We start from the raw sequence: 24,303 nt of genomic DNA, 5'->3' as shown, positions 1-24,303 counted from the left end.
TCACAATTCTTGGAGATTTTGGACCGTTTAAATTTGGCATGTTGTTTCTGCAATAGTGTTATGACCCGTTTTGTGTACCAAGGGGTATCAGTTCCAGCGTTTATTAATTTATTTGGTATCAATCTGTCAACTCCCTTCGATGCTATTTCTTTGAATTCAAGCCACATCTGGTGTACACCTACATTGCTAATATGGAAGCAGTGAAAATTGTCTCTTAGGAAGGCGTCAAGTAAATCTTTATCTGCATTTTTGGATAGGTTTGGATACACAGCTTGAAGCAGCAGTACGTAGGCATGACTACTGTGGGCCGGCCATGGGTATCCAAAGGACATCCAGTACGCCTGACTCCTCCGATTGGTTCACACCGATGACCAGCACAGTTACTGGTAGCACAGAGGGTGACCCATCCCCTGTGCATGAGTAGGACACCGCCTCGGGGCGTGGCAAGCGGCGAAAGACTTCCCAGAAGGACGCATATAAGGTTTCATGTGCTGGCTGTGGCTGACACTGCCACTCAGAGACATCCAGTTGTCCGTCTGGTCTGAGGGGAAAGCTCTCAGCCTGTCAGATCCAGGCAGTCACAGAGGGTGGAATTATTGTCATGTGGAAGCTCCAATATTAGGCACATTATGGGGTCCATTAGGGACATGGCTGCCAAGGGGGGGAAGAAAGCCAATGTGCACTACGTGTGCATACAGGGTGGAGCCATTCCAGACATAGAACGGACCATTCCAGATACCATGTGGAGCACAGTTTGCAGCCATATACAGGTTGTCGCTCACGTCGGTAACAATGATGTGAGTCGCTTTGAGTTGGAAGAGATTCTCTCTGGTTTCGAGCGGCTAAAAGAAGTGGTAAAGGATGCCAGTCTTGCTTGAGAGATGAAAGCGGAGCTCACCATTTGAAAAATAGTAAATAAGACCGATTGTGGAGCTCTGCTACAGAGCCGAGTGGAGCATCTCAATCAGAGGATGAGAGGATCCTGTGACCATGTATGTTGCAAATCCCTCGACTTGCGCCATAGAATGGTAGGGTTTCGGTTGCCACTGAACAGGCCGGAGGGCGACTACACGCAGGAGGCGGCTACATGGGTAGCAGGGCCTTTATGATGTGGACTGGGTGGTTTTTTTTAGGTTAGAGGATCTCTGGAAAGCACAAAAAGGGCTTCATTCTCGAAGGGGGCAGGCCGTACACAGAAAGAAAGTAGACACAGGAACCGTCGGTATAACAGTTGTAAACTGTCGTAGCTGTGTTGGAAAATTACCTACTCTAAGCGCCAATAGAACGCACTGATGCTGAAATCGTTATAGATACTGAAATTTAGCTAAACATGGAGATAAGTTCAGCCGCATTATTTGCGAGATAGGCAAATGTTGTGGTTGGCAGGAGAGCCAACACCGTGTTACTAGAGGAGGCCGAAAGGCACGCGCTGGCGTGAGGTCTGGAACAGGACAAGGAAATTAGAATTTAGAAACAACGGACGTAGCTGGTGGAGTACTTAACTTTAATCCATTAATGACGAACGTCGCTCTTGACGGTACATGATTCACAATATCAATAGTAACTGATAATGGCGCCTTGCTAGGTCGTAGCAAATGGCGTAGCTGAAGGCTATGCTAAACTATCTTCTCGGCAAATGAGAACGTAAGTAGGCAGTGAACAATCGCTAGCAAAGTCGGCTGTACAACGGGGGCGAGTGCTAGGGAGTCTCTCTAGACCTGCCGTGTGGCGGCGCTCGGTCTGCAATCACTGATAGTGGCGACACGCGGGTCCGATGTATACTAACGGACTGCGGCCGATTTAAAGGCTACCACCTAGCAAGTGTGGTGTCTGGCGGTGACACCACACTAAAGGTGTGCCGAAAGGATAAGCTAAACACAGCTGCCGGTAACGTGTTTACTGCTGCTACAAGTTGTTTATCTTGTCACGAAATTGAAGTAGGTGTTTCCTGTGACTTAGTATGTTCAGAGCTCATCCTTGGAAACCGGAATAATGTAATAACTGAATCCTTTTACAGACCTACCAGCTCAGATTATAAAATTATGCAATTTCTGAAAGGTTCAGAGATAAATTGAGTTTAATTTCAAACAATTACTCGACTTATAAAATTATAGTTGGTTGTGACTAATTTATTCCCGATATGTTGGCAAAAATACATGTTTAAATTCGGAGGTACGCATAACATCATCACTCAAAATTGTGCTAAACGCATTCTCTGGAAATTATTTCGAGCAGTTAGTTCAGAAGCCCACGCGCATGGTATACTGTTATGAAAACATACTAGACCTCATAGCAACAAGTAGCCCTGAGCTAACAACAAGCGTCGAGCCAGATATAGATATGAGTGAACACAGTGTTGTCGTAGTGAGACTGAATACTGAAACTCCCAAATCCTCCAAAAATAACGATAACGTATTCCGATGCAAAAAGTCAGATAAGGATTTACTTGACGCCTTTGAGCCGTGGGTGGCTCGTGTTCCCGCGATCGTGTATTTTGCACCCTGTTTTTAACGTACTTTCACCTCACTACGTTAATTTAAATTACTACTGTCACTGAGTTGGTGCTTTGCCTGACCGTGACCGGCGCTAGTAGCGCGTATCGATATATCCCTCGTAGTATCTTTGCTCGACTGCTATTACTCCCCGGTCGTTGTATGTTGTAATGAGTTCGTCGGGAGTTCGGATCGCAAGTTCGGGTTTGCCAGTCAGTTGGAACGCGTCTGGAGCGCAGTCCGGACGTGCCAGTCGGGGAGTTGCAATGCGGCACTACAGCAGTCGGGTTGGAGCTGTGAGGCCTGCGTCGACATGGCTCGCCCGACCATTGCCGCCACGCATCACTTAAGCCTGGCCACGGTCTTCGTGGATCGTAGGTCGGTCGTCCTACCGGACAACGCGTTTTGGCTCGCCGATCGTTCATGAGTCGGCTGTGTGTGTGCATCGACTCCCGATTTCTCTTCGTGCGTGCTTAGTTACTGTTGGGTATCGTTCAGGTCTTCGTGCAAGTGTTTGTCGAGTTGTGTGTGTAGTTCCCGTTATTTCCACTGACGAATATTTTAGATGTTGTCGGCATTCTGAGAAGAGTCGGTCGGTTGCTGCCGAGCAGGGAGGATATATCTGTGCGGCGTGGTCAGCTGGGTCCGCTGCCAGTCCCTGCGCAGTGTTGGAGCGTGTGTTTAGCTGTCCGATCGCTACGAGCTTCGTGGTTCAGCGACCCAGGTCGTCAAAGGTCACTAGTAGTTTCAAGTACTCAAGCCACGTCCATTCATGTTGTGTGGTTTGTTCCAGTGGTTTGCTGATGGGGAGGTTTTCCTGTGGGCAACACCGAGTGTTTGTATTGCTGAAATTTAGCCGTCATAAGGTGGAATTCACTATATTAGTTGACTACAATTCAAGTGCACCAGCGGAATCTTCTGCCTTGTAGCCGTTAGTCTTCCAGTTACCTGCCCTGGCCACTTACGTAATTTCAGGCAGCGTCCTTTCCTCACCTGTTGTCGCTGTCAAACATGGTGTGTAATTTTGGCAGCTAATACACACTCCATTGTGGGTTATCACTTTGTAACCTTTTCTGTTTGAGTTCTCATGTACTGATTGATGGGAATCAAGTCGTTGTGTCGGTCGGTTCGTGGCTGTCCCGTGGTTGGGTTCCGACGCATCATGTGTAGCTGGGCTCACCACCTGTCTCGCCTAAGTGAATGAGGGCAGACCGACCTCCTTGGAGGCTTCTGAGTGCCACCGGCGTTTAATTATCTGTTTTCAGCTGCTTAAAATTTAAGGTTGTACTTAATTTTTCTTTTTTCTTAAAAGTTTCGCAAAATTAATTCTTTAATTTATCTTTCAAGCTTAAACATTGAGGCCTTTTGCCTTTAAAAAATTATGGAAATTTATTTTAAAATTTTGAAACTTAATTGTGGCCTTTAGTCTTTGGTATTGCACCTTGTATATGTTTGTTCTATCTACTTTGCTGTGATTTTTTTAAATTATTTTATTGCTATCTTAATTAGATTTTTATCTTGTTGATGTGTTAAGATTTCTTGTTCCGGGGACTTCAGTTGTGAAGAGCAGCATACGGTAAAGGTCCGGCTATGTGCCGCTTTGGCTGTAAAAGTGTTATTTAATTACAATAAATTACAATTAGGAGGTAAACCCGACCCCAACCTTAATGGGCCCTTTCCACAATCCTAATTACCTGTGGTGCCCTACGCACTTAGCTGGGAGTCTCAGCCTTCCTGAGAGACAATCTCCACTCCTTCCAAATTAACAATGTAGGCGTACACCAGATCCGTTTTGAATTCAAAGAAATAGCATCGAAGACAGCTGACACTTTTATAACAAATAAATTATTGAACGACGGAAGTGATTCAAATGGTTCAAGTGGCTCTGAGCACTATGAGACTTAACATCTGAGGTCATCAGTCCTATGGAACGTAGAACTACTTAAACCTAACTAACCTAAGGACATCACACACATCCATGCCCGGGGCAGGATTCGAACCTGCGACCGTAGCGGTCGCGCGGCTCCAGACTGAAGCGCCTAGAACCGCTCTGTCACAGCGGCCGGCGGAAGTGATTCCCCTTTGTTCACAAAACGAGTCACAACACTGTTGCGGAAACAACGAAAAAAGCATGCCAAATTTAAACGAAAGCAAAATCTCCAAGTTTGGCGATATTTTACAGAAGCTTGATATTTAGCGCGATCTTCTAAGCGAGATACTTGTAACAGTTTCCACAACGAAAATTTGTCTCGAAATCTGATATGAAATCCAAAGCGATTCTAGTCATATGTAAAGTACGCTAACTGCAGGACACAATCAATGCTTCCTATGTGAGATAGCAATGGACATACTATCGACGATAGTGCTGTCAAAGCACAGTTACTAAACACAGCATTCCCAAATTCCTTCGCCAAAGAAGATGAATCAAGAACAGCTGCCAACATGTGTAACTTAGGAGCAGATATCCTCGGAGTGATACAGGAACTTAAATCACTGAATAAAAGCAAGACATGCGGTCCAGATTGTACACTAATTAGCTTCCTTTCTGAGTATGCTGATGCACTGGCTCCGTACTTAACTACCTCTATCAGAGTATGCTGATGCAATAGCTCCATACACAACCACTCTCTCAACGAAAGATCCGTACCCAAAGCCTGGAAAGCTGCACAAGTCAGACCAATATTCAAGGAAGTTAGTAGGAGTAATGCAATAAATTACAGGCCCATATCATTAACGTCTATATGCAGCAGGATTTTAGAACATATATTGTGTTTGAACATTGTGAATTATGTCGAAGAGAAAGATATATCGACACACAGTCAACAAGGATTTTAAAAAAACATCGCTCTTGTGAAACACAACTAGCTCCTTACACACACGAAGTGCTAAGTGGCTAAGTGCTATTGACAAGCGAATTGAAATTAATTTCGTATTTATACACTCCTGGAAATGGAAAAAAGAACACATTGACACCGGTGTGTCAGACCCACCATACTTGCTCCGGACACTGCGAGAGGGCTGTACAAGCAATGATCACACGCCGGGTGGACGTACCGCCGAATTGCTCAACACGTGGGGCGTGAGGTCTCCACAGTACATCGATGTTGTCGCCAGTGGTCGGCGGAAGGTGCACGTGCCCGTCGACCTGGGACCGGACCGCAGCGACGCACGGATGCACGCCAAGACCGTAGGATCCTACGCAGTGCCTTAGGGGACCGCACCGCCACTTCCCAGCAAATTAGGGACACTGTTGCTCCTGGGGTATCGGCGAGGACCATTCGCAACCGTCTCCATGAAGCTGCGCTACGGTTCCGCACACCGTTAGGCCGTCTTCCGCTCACGCCCCAACATCGTGCAGCCCGCCTCCAGTGTGTCGCGACAGGCGTGAATGGAGGGACGAATGGAGACGTATCGTCTTCAGCGATGAGAGTCGCTTCTGCCTTGGTGCCAATGATGGTAGTATGCGTGTTTGGCGCCGTGCAGGTGAGCGCCACAATCAGGACTGCATACGACCGAGGCACAGAGGCCAACACCCGGCATCATGGTTTGGGGAGCGATCTCCTACACTGGCCGTACACCTCTGGTGATCGTCGAGGGGACACTGAATAGTGCACGGTAAATCCAAACCGTCATCGAACCCATCATTCTACCATTCCTAGACCGGCAAGGGAACTTGCTGTTCCAACAGGACAATGCACGTCCGCATGTATCCCGTGCCACCCAGCGAGCTCTAGAAGGTGTAAGTCAACTACTCTGGCCAGCAAGATCTCCGGATCTGTCCCCCATTGAGCATGTTTGGGACTGGATGAAGCGTCGTCTCACGCGGTCTGCACGTCCAGCACGAACGCTGGTCCAACTGAGGGGCCAGGTGGAAATGGCATGGCAAGCCGTTCCACAGGACTATATCCAGCATCTTTACGATCGTCTCCATGGGATAATAGCAGCCTGCATTGCTGCGAAAGGTGGATATACACTGTACTAGTGCCGACATTGTGCATGCTCTGTTGCCTGTGTCTATGTGCCTGTGGTTCTGTCGTTGTGATCATGTGATGTATCTGACCCGAGGAATGTGTCAATAAAGTTTCCCCTTCCTGGGACAATGAATTCACGGTGTTCTTATTTCAATTTCCAGGAGTGTAGATTTCCAGAATTCTTTTGATACTGTCCCACACAACCGGCTTTTATCAAACTGCGAGCTTATGGAATATCGTCTCAGTTATGTGGCTGGATTCGTAATTTCCTGTCAGAGAGGTCAAAATTCGTAGTAACTGTCGGAAAGTCATAGAGTAAAATAGAAATTATTTCTGTGGGTGCCAAGATAGTGTCATAGGCTTCTGCTGTTGCATATCTATATACACGATGTAGGAGACAATCTGAGCAGCCGTCTTAGGTTTTTTGCAGATGAAGCTGTCGTTTGTCGTCTAGTAAACTCATCAGAAGATCAAAACAAATTGCAAAACGATTTAGAAAAGATATCCGTATGGTGCGGAAACTAACAGTTGACCCTAAATAACGAAAAATGTGAGTTCATCCACAATAGAGCTAAAAGGAATCCGTTAAACTTACATAATAAATCAGTCAAATCTAAAGACCGTAAATTCAACTAAATACCTAGGAATTACAATGACGAACAACTTAAATTGGAAGGAAATGTTGCGGGAAAGGATAACCGAAGACTGCGTTTTACTGGCAGGACACTTTGAAAATGTAACAGATCCACCAAAGAGACTGCCTACACCACGCTTGTCCGTTCTCATCTGGAGTACTGCTGCGCGGTGTGGGATCCTTACCAGATACGATTGACGGAGAACATTTAGAAAGTTCAAAGAAGAGCAATACGTTTTATATTTGTCACTGGAATGATACAAGATTTGGGGTGGACATAATTAAAACAGAGGCGTTTTTCATTGCGGCGGAAACTTCTCGTGAAATTTCAATCACTGACTTTCCCCTCCGAATGTGATTTTTTTTTCTTTTTGACGCCGACCTACATAAGGAGCAACAACCATCATAATAAAATAAGGGAAATTAGATATCGCACGGACAGATATAGAGTTCGTTATTTCCGCGCCCTTTTCGAGATTGGAATTAAAGAGAATTGTTGTGAAGGTGGTTCAATGAACCCTCTGCCAGTCACTTAAGAGTGATTTCCAGGGTGACAATATAGATGTAGATAAAGTGGCAACATATGCTGGGCTATGAACAGGGACTGTACAGCGTGTCTACAAGAAATGTTACACCACTCAAAGCCTTGTTACACGCGTAACTACAGTGGTCATAACAGATCCTTATACAGAGGAACCGGAAATGAGCGTAACTCCTTGTCATGACAGTCCATTTCAAACCCGACACGAAATTCTGCTATCATTGACTACGTGTCTTTCTCAATTACTTGCTGAACGAAAATTCCTGAGGAAATTACATGCAATAGGCATTTGGAGTCGGATTCCTCACACTACTGCCTGTTTTCATATGATTCAAATGATACAAGGCGTTGAATACACCGACAACTTAATGAGTCGCTTAACCCGCAGTCTGTGTGAAGGTTCATACCTGAAGTTACTCTGTGGTGTCTCGGGGTTCGTATCACAGCTTGTGTGCTTTCATTCAGGCTACTGTCAGTATCAACCAGAAAGTTTATTTCAGTATTCTCGGTGACGCAGAGTTGTCATTTCGTCTACATCTTCATGATGTGTCTTCTGTGGACACTTTCGTGTGCCTAGGTGACAGCAGCGGTGTTCAGAGGGCTGCATGCATATTCTACTGGTTTGGCGTACACTCACGCACTGTACGTCACCTCGAAAGATTCGCCAAATCTGAATCCCACCGAAAATGTTTGGGTCTGTAAAACATGAGTTTCTCTTTTTTAAAAAGGTTCAAACAACTTACTAGAATGTAGCCGGTTGTCTTCAACAACCACCAAAAATTACAGGTTTCGTTCTCAAGGCACAAATGCAATGAGAGAGCGCTGGGCATGGAACTTTAAAACTCTGTATGCGGTGTATAAGACGAAATACAACACGAGCACCACCACACAACCAAATGTGCCCAACCCCACAAGTTACCGATAGCGCAAAGTAGTTGCCAACAGGAGACATAGCTATAAACGTGTCCCTTTGTTGTTTGACCTGGGAGAAAGCAGAATTCCCAAAAACTTTTGGACAATAACCTCTGTCTCTATTTATAAGTTCAGTTAATAATTTAACCTCAAATTCTTTCTGCGACGCTTGGTTTGAATAACGAGGGCCAGCATCGCGGAAATGACGGCGTTAACATTCCTACACATGACCAAAGCGCGGAAAATCACGAACATAATCCCTCCAAAGTTCACTTTGACCCTCAATAACCGGAGGTGCCTCAGTTGCAGATTCCTGTACCAGAATATCCGCTAAAGTCAATTTTTTACGCTGTTCGTAAACAGGTTTTAATACTACCATACAGCACGGGCAGTTGGTATGGAGGTGACCTTTCTGACTACAAATAAAGCAGGTTCTTCCAAGAAATGTGAGACATATTCCTGAAGGGCTCGACGGGAAACCGCGACCTACAAAGCATGAGCAGGGGGACGCTCTTTCCACGCCATAACGGTCTGATGCGGATGACCTTTGCAAGAGCAGAATCAGGAATCTTCCGACGGAGTGCCTCCGGGAGGCCGTTATCCCTTCCCCGTTGCGGAAACATGGCCTCTGATCTGTCCAGAGTTAGAGTGATGGTGTAGAGATAGAACATTCTCAAGAGAACTGGGCCGATAATCGCGACGCCGATTCATAGGACGACGCTGCGGACGCAACAGCGACTGTTACATCCCCCAGATGCCAGACACTGAGAAGTGTCAAAAGTTCACGACGATACCCAGTAGAGTCGGCTGTCTTAAGAGTCCATGAGCACCTTAGACCATGCAGAGTAGAAGCAGGCATATCTAACAGCTTCTATTAACGTTAATACAATGAAGAACCAAAGAAACAGGTACACCAGCCTAATCTCGTGTAGGGGCCCTGCGAGCACGCAGAGATGCCTCAACATGACGTGGCTTGGACTCGACTAATGTCTGAAGTAGTTCAGATGGTTCAAATGGCTCTGAGCGCCATGGGACTTAACATCTGAGGTCATCAGTCCCCTAGACCTGGAACTACTTAAACCTAACTAACCTAAGGACATCACACACATCCATGCCCGAGGCAGGATTCGAACTTGCGACCTTAGCAGCAGCGCGGTTCCGGACTGAAGCGCCTAGAACCGCTCGGCCACAGAGTCCGACTCTGAATTAGTGCTGAAGGGAAGTGACACCAGGAATCCTCCAGGGCTGTCCATAAATCCGTAAGAGTACGAGAGGGTGGCGATCTGTTCTGAACAGTACATTGCAAGGCATCCCAGATATTCTCAATAATGTTCATGACTGGGGAGTTTGGTGGCCAGCGAAAGAGTTGGAACTCAGAAGAGCGTTCCTGGTGCCACTCTGTAGCAACTCTGGACGTGTGGAGTGTCGCATTGTCCTGCTGCAATTGCCCAAGTCCGTCGGAATGCACAATGGACATGACTGGATGCAGGTGATCAGACAAGAAGCTAACGTACGTGCCACCTGTCAGAGTCGTATCTAGACGTATCAGGGGTTCCATATCACTCCAACTGCACTCGCCCCAAACCATTAGAAAGCCACCACCAGCTTCAACAGTCCACTGCTGACATGCAGGGTCCATGGATTCATTGGGTTGTCTCCATAGCCATACACGTCCATCCACTAGATACAATTTAAAACGAGACTCGTTCGACCAGCAACATGTTTCCAGTCATCAACTTTCCAATGCTGGTGTTGACAGATCCAGGCAGGGATAAAGCTTTTTGTCGTGCAGTGATCAAGAGTACACTAGTGGGCCTTCGGCTCTGAAAGCGCATATCGATGATGTTTCGTTGAAGGGTTCGCACGCTGACACTTGTTGATGGCCCAGGGTTGAAATCCGGAGCATTTTGCGGAAAGGTTGCACTTCTGTCACGTTGAACGACTCTATTCAGTTGTCGTTGGTCCTGTTCTCGCAGGATCTTTCTCCCGCCGCAGCGATGTCGGAGATTTGATTTTTACCTGATTTCTTACATTCACGATACACTCGTGAAATGGTCATACGGGAAAATCCGCACTTCATCGCTACCTCGGAGATGCTGTGTCTCGTCGCTCGTGCACCGACTGTAACACCACTTTTAAACCCACTTAAATTTTGATATCTGCCATTGTAGCGACAGTAACCGATCCAACAAGTGCTCCAGACCCTTGTTCTCTTATATAGGCGTTTTCAATTGCAGCGCTGTCTTCTGCCTGTTTACATATCTCTGTATTTTTAATTTGCATTATTATACCAGTTTCTTTGGCTCTTCAGTGCACTATTAGAACTTGTACCAACTTATGATTACTGCGGGACAGACGTCGATATAGTCCCCCTACACGACGTCTGTGTCAAGAGCTTTCCCGTCCTGTATGGGTACGCGGAACGGCGGTACTCTCACGAGAAGGTACAGAGGCTGAGAATGTGATGTGTAGGCCGTCAGCAAGATGACTGGCACTCACAGCGCTTGGGGTTCCGTTTATCAATATACGAGGGTAATCCCAAACGTAAGATCTCCTATTTTTTTATAATTACATAGACCTGTTTATTTCTACAATGGTTTACATCAGCTTACAGTTTGAACATTTAGCTATTTTCCGACATAATCACCATTTCTGTCGATGCATTTTTGTAGACGCTATGACAGTTTTTGTATTCCCATGTCATACCAGCTCGCCACCAAGCTGTTCAGAAATTTATGAACCTCTCCTTTCACCTCGTCGTCGGAGCTGAATCACTTTCCCGCCAAATGTTCTTTTAACCTAGGGAACAGGTGATAGTCACTGGGCGCCAAGTCAGGACTATAGGGTGGGTGGGTGATTATGTTCCACTGAAACTGTTGCAGGAGAGCAACGGTTTGCCGAGCGTTGTCTGGGCGAGCGTTGTCATGGAGAATGTGTACGCCCTTGCTCAACATTCCTTTTCTCCAGTTCTGAATTGCCTGTTTGAGTTTTTTCAGAGTCTTATAATACCTGTCAGTGTTAATTGTGGTCCCAGTGGGCATAAAGTCGACCAACAATACCCATTTCCGATCCCAAAAAAAGGGTTGTCATGACTTTACTGGAAGACTGTGTTTGTTTGAATTTCCGCGGCTTTGGCGAAGATGGATGCCGCCACTAGCGTGATTGTTGCTTGGTCTTAGGTGTAAAGTGGTATACACAGGTTTCCTCACCCGTGACAATTGAGTCCAGGAAGTTGTCCTGTTCGGCTGTAAGGCGGTGAAGAAATGCGCGGGAAGCATCAACTTGTTGCCACATGTGGCCCTCAGACAGCATGCGTGGCACCCATCTTGCGCACACGTTCCGGTAGTTCAATGTTTCCGTTAAAATTCTGTGAGCAGTGCTTCGGGAATCCTCTGGAACCAACGCGCAGAGATCATCCTGGGTGATCTGCCGATCTTCACGCATGCTTTACTCAACCTTCAACACTGTCTCCTCAGAAATTGACGGTCTCCCATTCCTTTGTTCGTCGTGAATTTCGGTCCGGCCAGTTGCAACCTCTCTACACCACCTACGAACATTTTTGACATCCATGCACGACTCACCATACACTTCCGTCAATTGGCGATGGATTTCAATCAACGCAGTGCTCTTTGCGTTCAAAAACAGAATAACTGCGCGCAGTTCGCACTTTGCGGTAACATCCAACAGGAGCTCCATTCTCAAAGGCTACCAAGCCAAGTCTGAGAGCCTCAGCGCGGCGTGCTCATGTTTACACACAGCGCGTGAAGCACTCTTCACAACAATGTAACCAACTGCCACACAGAGTTCTGTACTTATAAAAAATAGAAGACCTTACTTTTGAGATTACCCTCGTACATGCCCTGCCCCGTACTAAAGGCGACGGGACCAAAATTCAAAAAATGGTTCAAATGGCTCTGAGCACCATGGGACTCAACTTCTCAGGTCATCAGTCTTCTAGAACTTAGAACTAGTTAAACCTAACCAACCTAAGGACATCACACACATCCATGCCCGAGGCAGGATTCGAACCTGCGACAGTAGCGGTCTCGCGGTTCCAGACTGCAGCGCCTACAACAGCACGGCCACTTCGGCCGGCACGACGGGACCGTTGCAGATTTTGTATGGAGGCGACTGCCTCACTCTTCTTGTGTAGATGTGACATTTTTACTTGGAGACGACTTTCAGCTACGCACTTGTTGTAAAAGAGAAGTGTCCTCTTTATACTACACGCCAGGAGCTGTGGCTGCTGGTGTAGTATATGAAGGGTATGAATTTGATCGATTTTTTGAACGTGTGCATGGCGATAGTAACGAATATATTGTGAAAGTCATGGAAAGTAAAAACACTGTACGCTGCAGAACAGACAAAGATACTTGGTGAAGAACTAACTGAGCACAATATGGATATTACTGCCCTGCAGGAGATAAGATGGTCTGGACAAGGTATGCATAAAGAGAAAAACTACAGGATCATATACAGTGGAGACAAGCATGGTCGCCATAATTTGGGAAAGGGTTTGCGGTTGATAATAAATTAATGGCCAATGTGATGACACTAGAAAATGTCAGTGAAAGAATATGCTACATCAGAATCAAAGGCAAATAGAGAAATATCTCATTAAAATTGTCCATGCCCCAACTGAGGACAAGAAGGAAGACATAAAAGAGGCATTCTATGACAATTTAGGCCACATTTACTCCATATTACCACAATATGACATCAAAATTGTGCTAAGATACTTAAATGCCAAAATAGGACAAGAAGAGCAATGGCAACCATATATAGGCATGTTCAGTCTTCACACTGAATCAAATGATAATGTTATAAGGCTTATCAACTTCACCACAGCTAGAAACATGAAAATAGCAAGTACATCATTCCCCTATAAAGACATAAATAAATCAACACGGACCTCACAGGATGGATTAACTACGAAGCAAATAGACCATGTTTTGATAGAGAAAAAACATAAAAAGGCAATAACAGATATTAGGACAACAAGAGGGGCTGAGATAGGATCAGACCATTCTCTTGTGCTAATAAAGATGAAATAACCATTGCCAAAACCATCAAGGAATAACAACAGTGGTAAAAAAAAACAAAGAGTAGATATGATTAGGCTAAAACAGGAGGAGGTGAACAAACAGTTAAAATTGAGCTTAAAAATAGATTCGCTGAATTAAAGAATGACAACAATAGAAAATAAAATGAAGATTTCAACACAAAATGGAAGAAGATGACAACAGTTATGAGGGAGACAGCGCATGAACTACTAGGAGATAATAATTATAGCAATATAAAGCGCAGATCATGGTTGAACGAAACACGTAGAAAAGCAGTACAGGACAGGAAGAGAGCCAGATAGGCAATGATGAACAATAACAACCATGGAAATCAAACAACATATGGGAAAGCCACGAGAGAAATGAAGACTATAATAAGGCGAGAGAAAAGAGCATTCACACATAAACAGATAGAGAAGGCTGAGGAGGACTATAACCAGAACAATAGAAAACAGTTGTACAGGGCGATGAATAACTATAGAAAAGAGTACAGAGCTAAGTCTGTGATAATGAAGGACGAGAATGGAAAACTGACCACTACGAATGAAGGAAATTTAGAGGACTGAAGGAAATACTTCAAAGAACTGCTGAACAACCTGGTAGATACCTACAACAATGAAAACAAGGCAGAGAACAATCAGAACGTACAACTATTAGTCGAAGAAAGAACTGTAATGGAGGTGAAGGAGGCAATAAAAAGACTAAAAATGGGAAGACCCCTTGCATAGAGATGGTATAAGCAGAGCTCATCAAAGAAGAGAGAGAGGATACATCAACGGTTAGCCGATCTGATAGAAGAGGTATGGAGAAAAGAAGTAATGTCGGAGGAGTAGAAAACTGCAGCTGTATGTCTCATATACAAGAAAGGAGACAAAATGCTGACACAGAACTACAGAGGGATATCTGTCCTACACACATGCTGTTAAGTAATATCAATAATTATACTCAAAAGGCTCAACTCATGCATTGAGTAAATATTAGACACAGCACAAGCAGGGTGTTCAGAAAAGGTAACTCAACAATCGACCAAATATTCACACTAAGACAAATATTAGATGAGAACTGGGAGTACAATCATTATACATTTTGCCTGTTTATAGATTTCAACAAAGCATGTGACACCATAGTAAGAGGGGAAATGTGGAGGATAGTGGCAGAGTATGGGATACCTGACAAGCTGATCAAGCTAACTAAAATGTGTGTGATGGACTCAAAGTGCAGAGTAAAATTACAGTGGGAGCTTTCAGAAGCATTTGAAGTAAAAACAGGAGTGAGACTGGGAGATATTCCAACATTCTGCGTGGTGTCTGTTTGTTCTATATCGTGTCTCCCTACCACTTTCGCGCAACGACGCTCTTCTATATGTTGTCCTGAAGGTCTCCCTGAGCTCCTTGTCCCAGACCATGGGCCCCAAATCACGTCAGTCGATTTTCAACAATTTTGTGACACTAACTGCATACACCATTTTACTTCTGCCCCTTTTCTTCCTCTGTCTAGTGCTCAAAGTGAACAGTTCGTTCGAACATTCAAGAGTCACAGAGAGAAACTCTATTTCTCCCTAACATGGGATCAAGCCTTCAAGGTTTTTCTTTTCTCCTCCAGTTCCTTGCCACATGAAGTCACCGGCAGGTCCATTGCATGGTCGTCGCCACCGGAGCCTGTTGCATTTTATATGGCAATCCGTTCAACCATGTCAAACCAAGTATCGGCCACAGAGTGAAGTCTTCTTTAAAACTTTTCGCTGGAAACAGGGTTCGTTGAACGGTGTCATCACAGACGTCATCAGAACCAGCTGCGGAGCTTTTGTGTTAGTGATTCTGCCACAGAATTGGGTCCCACGGGCCGATCGAGTCATACACCGTCGAGAATGGTGCCCTTAGACATCGACGTCATGCCACTGCCGCTGACCTCGGCACCAGGCCTTAACGATGGAGGCATTGCCTCCTGACAACATTCGCACTGCCCCAGGGAATTCTCTTGCTGTCCGTCTCACCACAGAGTCAGCGGCCATGGATGCGGGCGTGCACCTTGCTGCCTGTTTTTCAACTGGTGTTCCCGGTCACTCGCGAGGTGAACACCGGGGTAAACCCATGGAGTTGCTGTCTGCTGTCGTTCCATTCCCTGTCTCCTCGTCTACGCCTGCATTCAGGCCTCCCACCTACCATCATCCTGTGACACAACACTACACAACGGAAGTGCGGGATTGGGGGTGGGGGGCGGGGGGTTACTGTGGTACCGCCCTAAGACCGCCCAAGACAAGTTGGTACCTCGAGACAGAACCAAAAGTAATAACAGTTGCTGTTAGACACAACAACAAATGAGAAACCGTGGTGTCGACCCTCGCTCAAGAGTTTCCAAACGCCACTGCTGGAGATTGCCTACTTAAATGCGAGCAAGTGCCACTAAGCGCAGTATGCGATCATCATCGAAGACGAGTCCACTCCCGGTAGCTGAGTGGTCAGCGCGACATAATGTCAATCGTAAGGGCCCGGCTTCGATTCCCGGATAGATCGGAGATTTTTCTTCTCTCAGGGACTGGGTGTTGTGTTGTCCTAATCATCATCATTTCATTCCCATCGACGCCCAAGTCACCGAAGTGGCGTCAAAGCGAAAGACTTGCACCCAGCGAACGGTCTACCCGACGGGAGGTCCTAATCACACGACGACGATGACGACGTCATCGAAGACGACAGTATCGCTTCTCTACAGCCAACAGTGAGAGTTGTATTAGAACAATGGAGCAGAGTTTATAGTGAACTGCTCTTTGAGAGAAGAGGTTATTATGTTGTACTATATCAATGGCACAGATGTTAACGTTCGGTGGCAATAACTAATACGCATGACATTTCTGTGACCATGGATTATTTCAGAGTTAAGTATTCCATCTTTTCCAAGTTATAATGAAGGTATCTAAAATTATGCGTGTGCTATAGTGTGAATTTGGCCTCCTTCAGAAGTTAATCTAAGAACCCATCACTGTGCCGACGAGTCTTATTTCGTCCGACACAACTATAACAACCCTATATACATCTGCTAATTGATACGCTTTGAAATGTAAAATCTAGTTTCTAAATGTGTGTTTCACCATTATATAATTGGGCAGTGTCTCCAGATCTCTTCCTCCTCTCATGATACTTGACCCTAGTGATTGCAGAGATTAAACTGGGCTGTGAAGAAAATTTTCCCAGTTGACTTTCTCTTTCATTTACTTATTTTCATCCATACAAAGAGAAATTCATATTTCAATATAATTGTATGATAACATCTATAATGCATAAACGCAGACTAAAGAGGCGAATGAAAATTTGTACGAAGGCCGAGGTTCGAATCTAGGTGTCCTGTGGTCATAAGGCAGATGTGCTAACCACTACACCATCCTATTACAGGGCTTTGCATAGCTGTACGGATCACCCTCTGAAAAAATTTTCATTCATCGCTTCAGTCTGCATGTATACATAGCTGTAATATTGTTAAAATATGTGTCTATCATATACACTACTGGCCATTAAAATTTCTACACCACGAAGATGACGTGCTACAGACGCGAAATTTAACCGACAGGAAGAGGATGCTGTGATCTCCAAATGATTAGCTTTTCAGAGCATTCACACAAGGTTGGCACCGGTGGCGACACCTACACCGTGCTGACATGAGGAAAGTTTCCAACCGATTTCTGATACACAAACAGCAGTTGACCGGCGTTGCCTGGTGAAACGTTCTTGTGATGCCTCGTGTAAGGAGGAGAAATGCGTACCATCACGTTTCCGACTTTGATAAAGGTAGGATTGTAGCCTATCGCGATTGCGGTTTATCGTATCGCGACATAGCTGCTCGTGTTCGTAGAGATCCAGTAGCTGCTAGCAAAATATGGAATCGGTGGGTTCAGGAGGGTAATAGGGAACGCACTGCTGGATCCCAACGGCCTCGTATCACTAGCAGCCGAGATGACAGGCTGCCACGTCTCGATCCCTGAGTCAACAGATGGGGACGTTAGCAAGACAACAACCATCTGCACGAACAGTTCGACGACGTTTGCAGCAGCATGGACTATCAGCTCGGAGACCGTGGCTGTGGTTACTCTTGACGCTGCATCACAGACAGGAGCGCCTGCGATGGTGTACTCAACGACGAACCTGGGTGCTCGAATGGCAAAACGCCATTTTTTCGGATGAATCCAGGTTCTGCTTACAGCATCAAGATGGTCGCTTCCGTGTTTGGCGACATCACGGTGAATGCACATTGGAAGCGTGTATTCGCCATCGCCATACTGGCGTATCACCAGGCGTGATGGTATGGGGTGCCATTGGTTACGCGTCTCGGTCACCTCTTGTTCGCATTGACGGCACTTTGAACAGTGGACGTTACATTTCATATGTGTTACGACCCGTGGCTCTACCCTTCATTCGATCCCTGCGAAACCCTACGTTTCAGCAGGATAATTCACGACCGCATCTTGCAGGTCCTGTACGGGCCTTTCTGGGTAAAGAAAATGTTCGACTGCTGCCCTGGCCAGCACATTCTCCAGATCTCTTACCTATTGAAAACGTCTGGTCAATGGTGGCCGAGCAACTGGCTCGTCACAATACGCCAGTCTCTGCTCTCGATGAACTGTGGTATCGCGTTGAAGCTGCATGGGCAGCTGTACCTGTACACACCATCCAAGCTCTGTTTGACTCAATGCCCAGGCGTATCAAGGCCGTTATTACGGCCAGAGGTGGTTGTTCTGAGTACTGATTTCTCAGGATCTATGCACCGAAAGTGCGTGATAATGTAATCACATGTCAGTTCTAGTATTATATATTTGTCCAATCAATACCCGTTTATCATCTGCATTTCTTCTTGGAGTAGCCATTTTAATGGCCAGTAGTGTAGCTGCTGAGGTTCTAGAATACAGTTGGGAAAGAATAAATGAACGATGTGGTTGCAGGGTTTTACGGCGAGGCGGTGTCGCCGGACTGTGGCTGCACGGCCGTGCAGAAGACCCACGGCTTCTCGGTGGCGGGTGTGGTGCCGCTGGCGGCCGCGCAGCGCGCTGCAGAAGTGCGCGTCTTCCGCGGCCGCGGCATTCTGCTGCTGCGCAACCCCTACGAGGCGCTCATCTCCTACCGCAACTTCCTCTACGGCGGACACACCGGTTTCGCGCCGCGCACCCGCTTCCAGGGGCCTGGTGAGTCTTCTGCTCGCCTTGTGTGCGAACCACTGTCAGCAATGAGCCCGCGATTCATGTGTGGTAGCAGCAGCAGCATGCAAGATCCCCTCGCTTCTAAACTGATACTGTCATTACTCAGCTTAGCCGCGAGTCCGTAGAGGGTGGTCTATGAGAAGTGCAGTATAACTGGTCAGCATTTCCATCCGGAATTTGCGAGTGTAAGTCGAACCTTCCTTGATCCGCCTTGGTGGTTCGTGTCGTCGGATTTCCTCCTACCTATGCGTGGTGCAGCTCTCGTAAATGTCTTCCCGTGCAGATTCTTCATTGGCGCATTGGATGTCTGTGTCGGTGGAAGCTAATTATCTAAAATTGCTGTCGATCAACTTTGGGTTATCTACACGAAATTAACATTCAAAATGCCGTAATATCATTTTTATTCCTATTAGATCAATAATAAAACACTCATGTCACAAACTACTCGTAACCGAGAGCATGACTACCATCGAACAAGACAGGAAGAGCTCTTAACGCCGACTGCCGAGTTTGGCACGCAGTCCGTATCTCTTACTAGTTTCGTTACAGTTCGTGGACTTCCGATCAAGTTCGTACTTACTCAGATATGCATTTGTTAATGAACGGGATGAATTTAAACGAGGCAAAATTATGATAAATAGTTTTAAACATCCAGAGGCTTCTCCTAATATTCATGTTGTCATAAATGACTTTAATTATTAAATATAAATAAACAAAATCGGTGACTTTGGCGCCAAGATGGCGGTACTTCCAGTCATGTATATTTCCCAGGCTGACGCTTTTTGCTACGGTCCAGCGCCGAGCCCCACCCCACTACGTGCGACATATCGTCGCTTCGTCACCTAGCCAGCAAGCGTGGGAAATGCTCTCCGACTCATGGCCGGCTACGGACTACAGCACTTCCTAAATATCGTGAATACATCAATAAGAGACAATAATTTATTAAAACTGGTAAAAATGTCTTCCTCGCTTAATAGTCACCTTACAAGCAGTAGTAGTAGTAGTAGTAGTAGTAGTAGTAGTAGTGTTATTACAAAATTGTTAAGACTTTCGTGGCCACTTGTTGACAAACTGCTTATTTGCTTCTGTCTCGGGTTCTTCGGCCGACGTTCGTGTGATGATTTTGCTGACGTTTCGCCAGCACGAGTGGCTGGCATTGTCAAAGCTTCACCCTACATTGCCGGCAATGGAGGGTGAAGCTTTGACAATGCCAGCCACTCGTGCTGGCGAAACGTCAGCAAAATCATCACACGAACGTCGGCCGAAGAACCCGAGACAGAAGCAAATAAGCAGTTTGTCAGTAGTGTTATTCATACAGTGATCACTTTTACTTGACACTGGCATACGGTTGCAAAGAAACATGAAAACAGGAAGAGCACGTATGATAGATTGTAAGGAAGGCAAATGGTCGGTCGATTTTGATGTCTTGGAAGAATTTTAGGAAAGTTATGTTCAACTATAAAGGAGACTACGTACAGATACTTGCGCGAAGCATTCCTGAGTACTGCTCGAGTGTTCTGGAACCGCACCATGTTGGATAAAGAAAGCGTCGAAGCATGTGAGTGACTCGCTGCTTCGTTTGTGACCGGTAAGTTTCATCGACAACCTGTATTACGGAAATGTTTCGTGAAATCAAATGGGTATCAGTGGTGGGAAGCAGGCGTTCTTTTCACAAAGTGGCATTCATAAAATGCGGATAACCGACAGACTTGGCTTGGTTCAAATTGCTCTGAGCACTATGCGACTTAACGTCTGAGGTCATCAGTCGCCTAGAACTTAGAACTAATTGAACCTAACTAACCTAAGGACATCACACACATCCATGGCCGAAGCAGGTTTCGAACCTGCGACCGTAGCGGTCGCTCGGCTCCAGACTGTAGCGCCTAGGACCGCACGGCCACTCCAGTCGGCCCGACAGATGTCATAAAGATTCTACAGCCAGCAACATACGCCTCGCCATAATAAACTCGCAGAAAAAGAATCATGGCTCATTCATAAGACTGTCGTTTATTTCTCGAGTAGAACGAAATAGGGAATGGCAGGCAGTGATACAAGATAACTTCTACATAGTGTCTTGTTTAGAGGGTGTATACGTAGGGACTTTGGAAAGTACGTTTCAAATGCCGTCCCACGCTAAATCATGATCTACATCTGGCGGAGGGTACTTTACGTGCCACTGTCATTACCTCCCTTTCCTGTTCCAGTCGCGTATGGTTCGCGGGAAGAACGACTGCCGAAAAATCTGCGTGCGCGCTCGAATCTCTCTAATTTTACATTCGTGATCTCCTCGGGAGTTATAAGTAGGGGGAAGCAATATATTCGATACCTCATCCGGAAACGCACCCTCTCGAAACCTGGACAGCAAGCTACACCGCAATGCAGAGCGCCTCTCTTGCAGAGTCTGCCACTTGAGTTTGCTAAACATCTCCGTAACGCTATCAGGCTTACCACCAGCTCATCACCAGAGTAGAAGGCGTGTCCTAGTTTTCTAGCAGACATAGTTCTGATGCGGCACAGCTAACACAGTCTTGGATTGAAATGGCGCACCTACTGGAAACTTACTCCTAAGCTGAACAGCGCGGGACAGTACTACTCTTGTGGGCAAACTGTTTAAATTGCACACAGATTTATTGCAAAAATCTGGAGGTATATGGATGAGACGGCAACGGCCTTGCCACAGGGTAGCACCGGTTCCCGTCCGATCACCGTAGCTAAGTGCTGCTGGGCTGGGCTAACACCTGGATCGGCCACTGTCCCGATCCACCGAGCGCTGTTGGTAGGCAGAGTGAACTCAGCCCTCGTGAGGCCAATTGAGGAGCTACATGACTAGTAGCGGCTCTGTTCACGAAAACTGACAGCGGCCAGGAGAGCAGTGTTGACCACGTGACCCCTGTCCCTCTCCACACCCTCAGTATCCACATCCAGTGACACCTGTCGGCAGAGGGTCACAAGGCAGTCGTAAGGTACCGTTGGGGGTTGCGAGGCCTGTTTAGTTTAGTTTATAGGGATCAAATACAACGTCGCGTCTAGACATACTGAAAAGGGAGCCAAAAACCCAACTGAGGCGTTACAGACGTGCTGATCTGCAATGAAGGACGACCTTGCACGATGTAGGCTGAAAGAACATATAGAGAGAAAGAGATTTTCCAATACAGAGGACGTTCGCATAGAGGTTATCGAATTGCTCCGTGATCAAGGAGTGGACTTCAGTCGTAGAGGATCTGAAAGGTCGGCGGAACGTTCCGACTACTGTTTACAAAGTCTTTGTTACTTTGTTGATATGTGATTGCTGTGTGAGAGGAGACAAAACAAGCCTACTGTGACGAAGAATTTCAATACACTGTCTGAGGTTTATTGTGTTGGATGGGCAGCTATTATAAGGCCAACGTGAGTTGCATATGTTACTATTTAAATCAATGAAACATAATTTCTTTAGATCTTTAATTACTACCTGGAAATAAAACTAAATGTCTTAACAACAATTAAAATTTTCCGTGAGCTGGAAGCCGAGAGCAACAGCTTATGCGAATATCGATTGCTGCGGAATTTTCAAATATATAAGGCATTTCATGAACCCTCCAGAAACGCTAAATATTAAAACCAAACGATTGTTTGTGGTCGGACCTGAACTGTCTACTCGCAGTGCACCAGCCAGTGGTGCTAATCTCTATGCTACACTCATCGCACGCGACTCACAGGCATTGATCCTTCTGAAAAAACACCAGCCCGCTGTCTGAGATGTTCCGACTGGAGCCGACTACAGCACACAGGATCTTGATAGTGGTCTACAGTATACTAGCCCAGGAGGAACCTCTGGTCGTGCAGTTAAACCCTCTTCGCTGTCATGAGTACCAACTGCGCCCTTCCCGTCGAATAGTCACTATCGTCGAATAGGTCTCCAGTCTCCTTGAATATCCCATCATCAGTCCGCGCCGTTGGACTACAAGGCTTCATACTGATGACACTGCCAATGACTCGGCACTAGCAAGAAAAGGTCATGGCAGGAGTTCCTGGACTCCATCACCCGTTCCACTTGTTCCACAAAAGTATGGGAAGCCATCCGGAGGATTTCCGGTAAACGCAGCCGTTTACCAATAGCTGCAGTCTTGAACCAGGGATGCCTCCAAACGACACCCAGAGCCATTGCTCAGACGCTGGCAGAGCATTTTGCACAAAGTACTGCCACTGAAACACAGGATCCAGCGTTTCGTCGCTACCGTGCGACTGTCGAAAGAGCGAACTTGGACTTTCGGTCGAACAGTTCTGAGGCCAACAACTCCCTTTTCTCCAGGTGGGAACTTGAATCGACTCTTACTGAGACTTCTGACACTGCACCAGGTTACGACCACATACGGTACTCCATGCTTCGACATCTGCCAGCGGCGTCAAAGGAAATCCTCCTCGAATGTTTTAATCTCATATGGCAGACAGGAGTGTTCCCCATCTCGTGGAGGGAGGCAATCCTCATCCCTCTCCTCAAACCAGGAAAGTACCGCACATGTTCCAGTAGTTATCGTAGTATCGCCTTGACCAGCTGTGTCGGAAAGACCCTGGAACGGATGGTTAACCGTCGTCTGATCTGGCTGCTAGAGACCAGACAGCTCCTTAGCCGCTTTCAGTGTGGATTCCGGAAATTTCGGTCCACGGTCGACAACCTGACCCTCCAAGAGGCGGCTATTCAGCAGGCTTTCCTCCGTTTGCATCCTGTATCGGTATCTTCTTTTATATCAGTAAGGCATATGATACTACTTGGAGACACTGTATTCTTACACAACTGCATCAATGGGCTTTCGTGGGCGCCTCCCCATTTTCATTCGGTCTTTCCTGTCTCAGCGGTTTTTTCGGACCCGCGTTGGTAACACACTGTCTGATCTCTTTGGGCAAGAGAACGGTGTCCCTCAGGGCAGTGTTTTAAGCGTTACCCTCTTCGCCATAGCCATCAACAGTATAAAGTCTACACTGAGGAGTCCAGTACAGTGCTCCTTGTTTGTGGACGACTTTGCTGTTTTCTGTTCCTCCTCCAGTGTCGCAACCGTGAGCCGTCAGTTGCAGCTAACAGTGCGGCGGTTAGAGGAGTGGGCTGCAAAGACGGGTTTTCGGTTTTCTGCCGATAAGTGAGTTTGCGTTCATTTTAATCGTTCTCGTCGTCTTTTTACTTTGCCTGCCTTGCATATGGGGGATACTGTCCTACATTTTAGAGACACAGTGCGGCTTCTGGGCCTAGTTTTTGACTCCAGGTTGTCATGGCTGCCACACCTACGTGACTTGAAAGCCAGAACCCTGAAGGCACTGAACATCCTCAAGTGCCTCAGCCACAGGTCTTGGGGAGTGGACAGGGCGCGTCTCCTTCAGTTTTATCGAGCTTTTGTGCGTTAACGGCTGGACTATGGGTGCACAGTATATGGGTCAGCAAGGCCGTCTTATTTGCAGATCCTTGACGCTGTCCACCATGCTGGGACTCGACTGGCCACGGGTGCTTATCGGACCAGTCCCATACCCAGCCTCTGT

The 24,303-nt window shown here is 46.4% G+C and overlaps 1 protein-coding gene across 1 annotated transcript in view; it reads left to right on the top strand.

Annotated features, from left to right (window-relative positions):
• Positions 1–24,303, top strand: part of LOC126298736 (WSC domain-containing protein 1-like) — a 234,559-nt gene that overhangs the window by 126,152 nt on the left and 84,104 nt on the right. The window contains exon 3 of the mRNA XM_049990174.1: positions 18,541–18,780. Coding sequence (XP_049846131.1) covers positions 18,541–18,780 — 240 coding nt within the window. The remainder of the gene's footprint in view (positions 1–18,540; positions 18,781–24,303) is intronic.

This window comes from Schistocerca gregaria, chromosome X, assembly GCF_023897955.1.
Source record: "Schistocerca gregaria isolate iqSchGreg1 chromosome X, iqSchGreg1.2, whole genome shotgun sequence".
NCBI lineage: Eukaryota > Metazoa > Arthropoda > Insecta > Orthoptera > Acrididae > Schistocerca > Schistocerca gregaria.
This window is presented reverse-complemented; position numbering and strand designations above follow the sequence as displayed.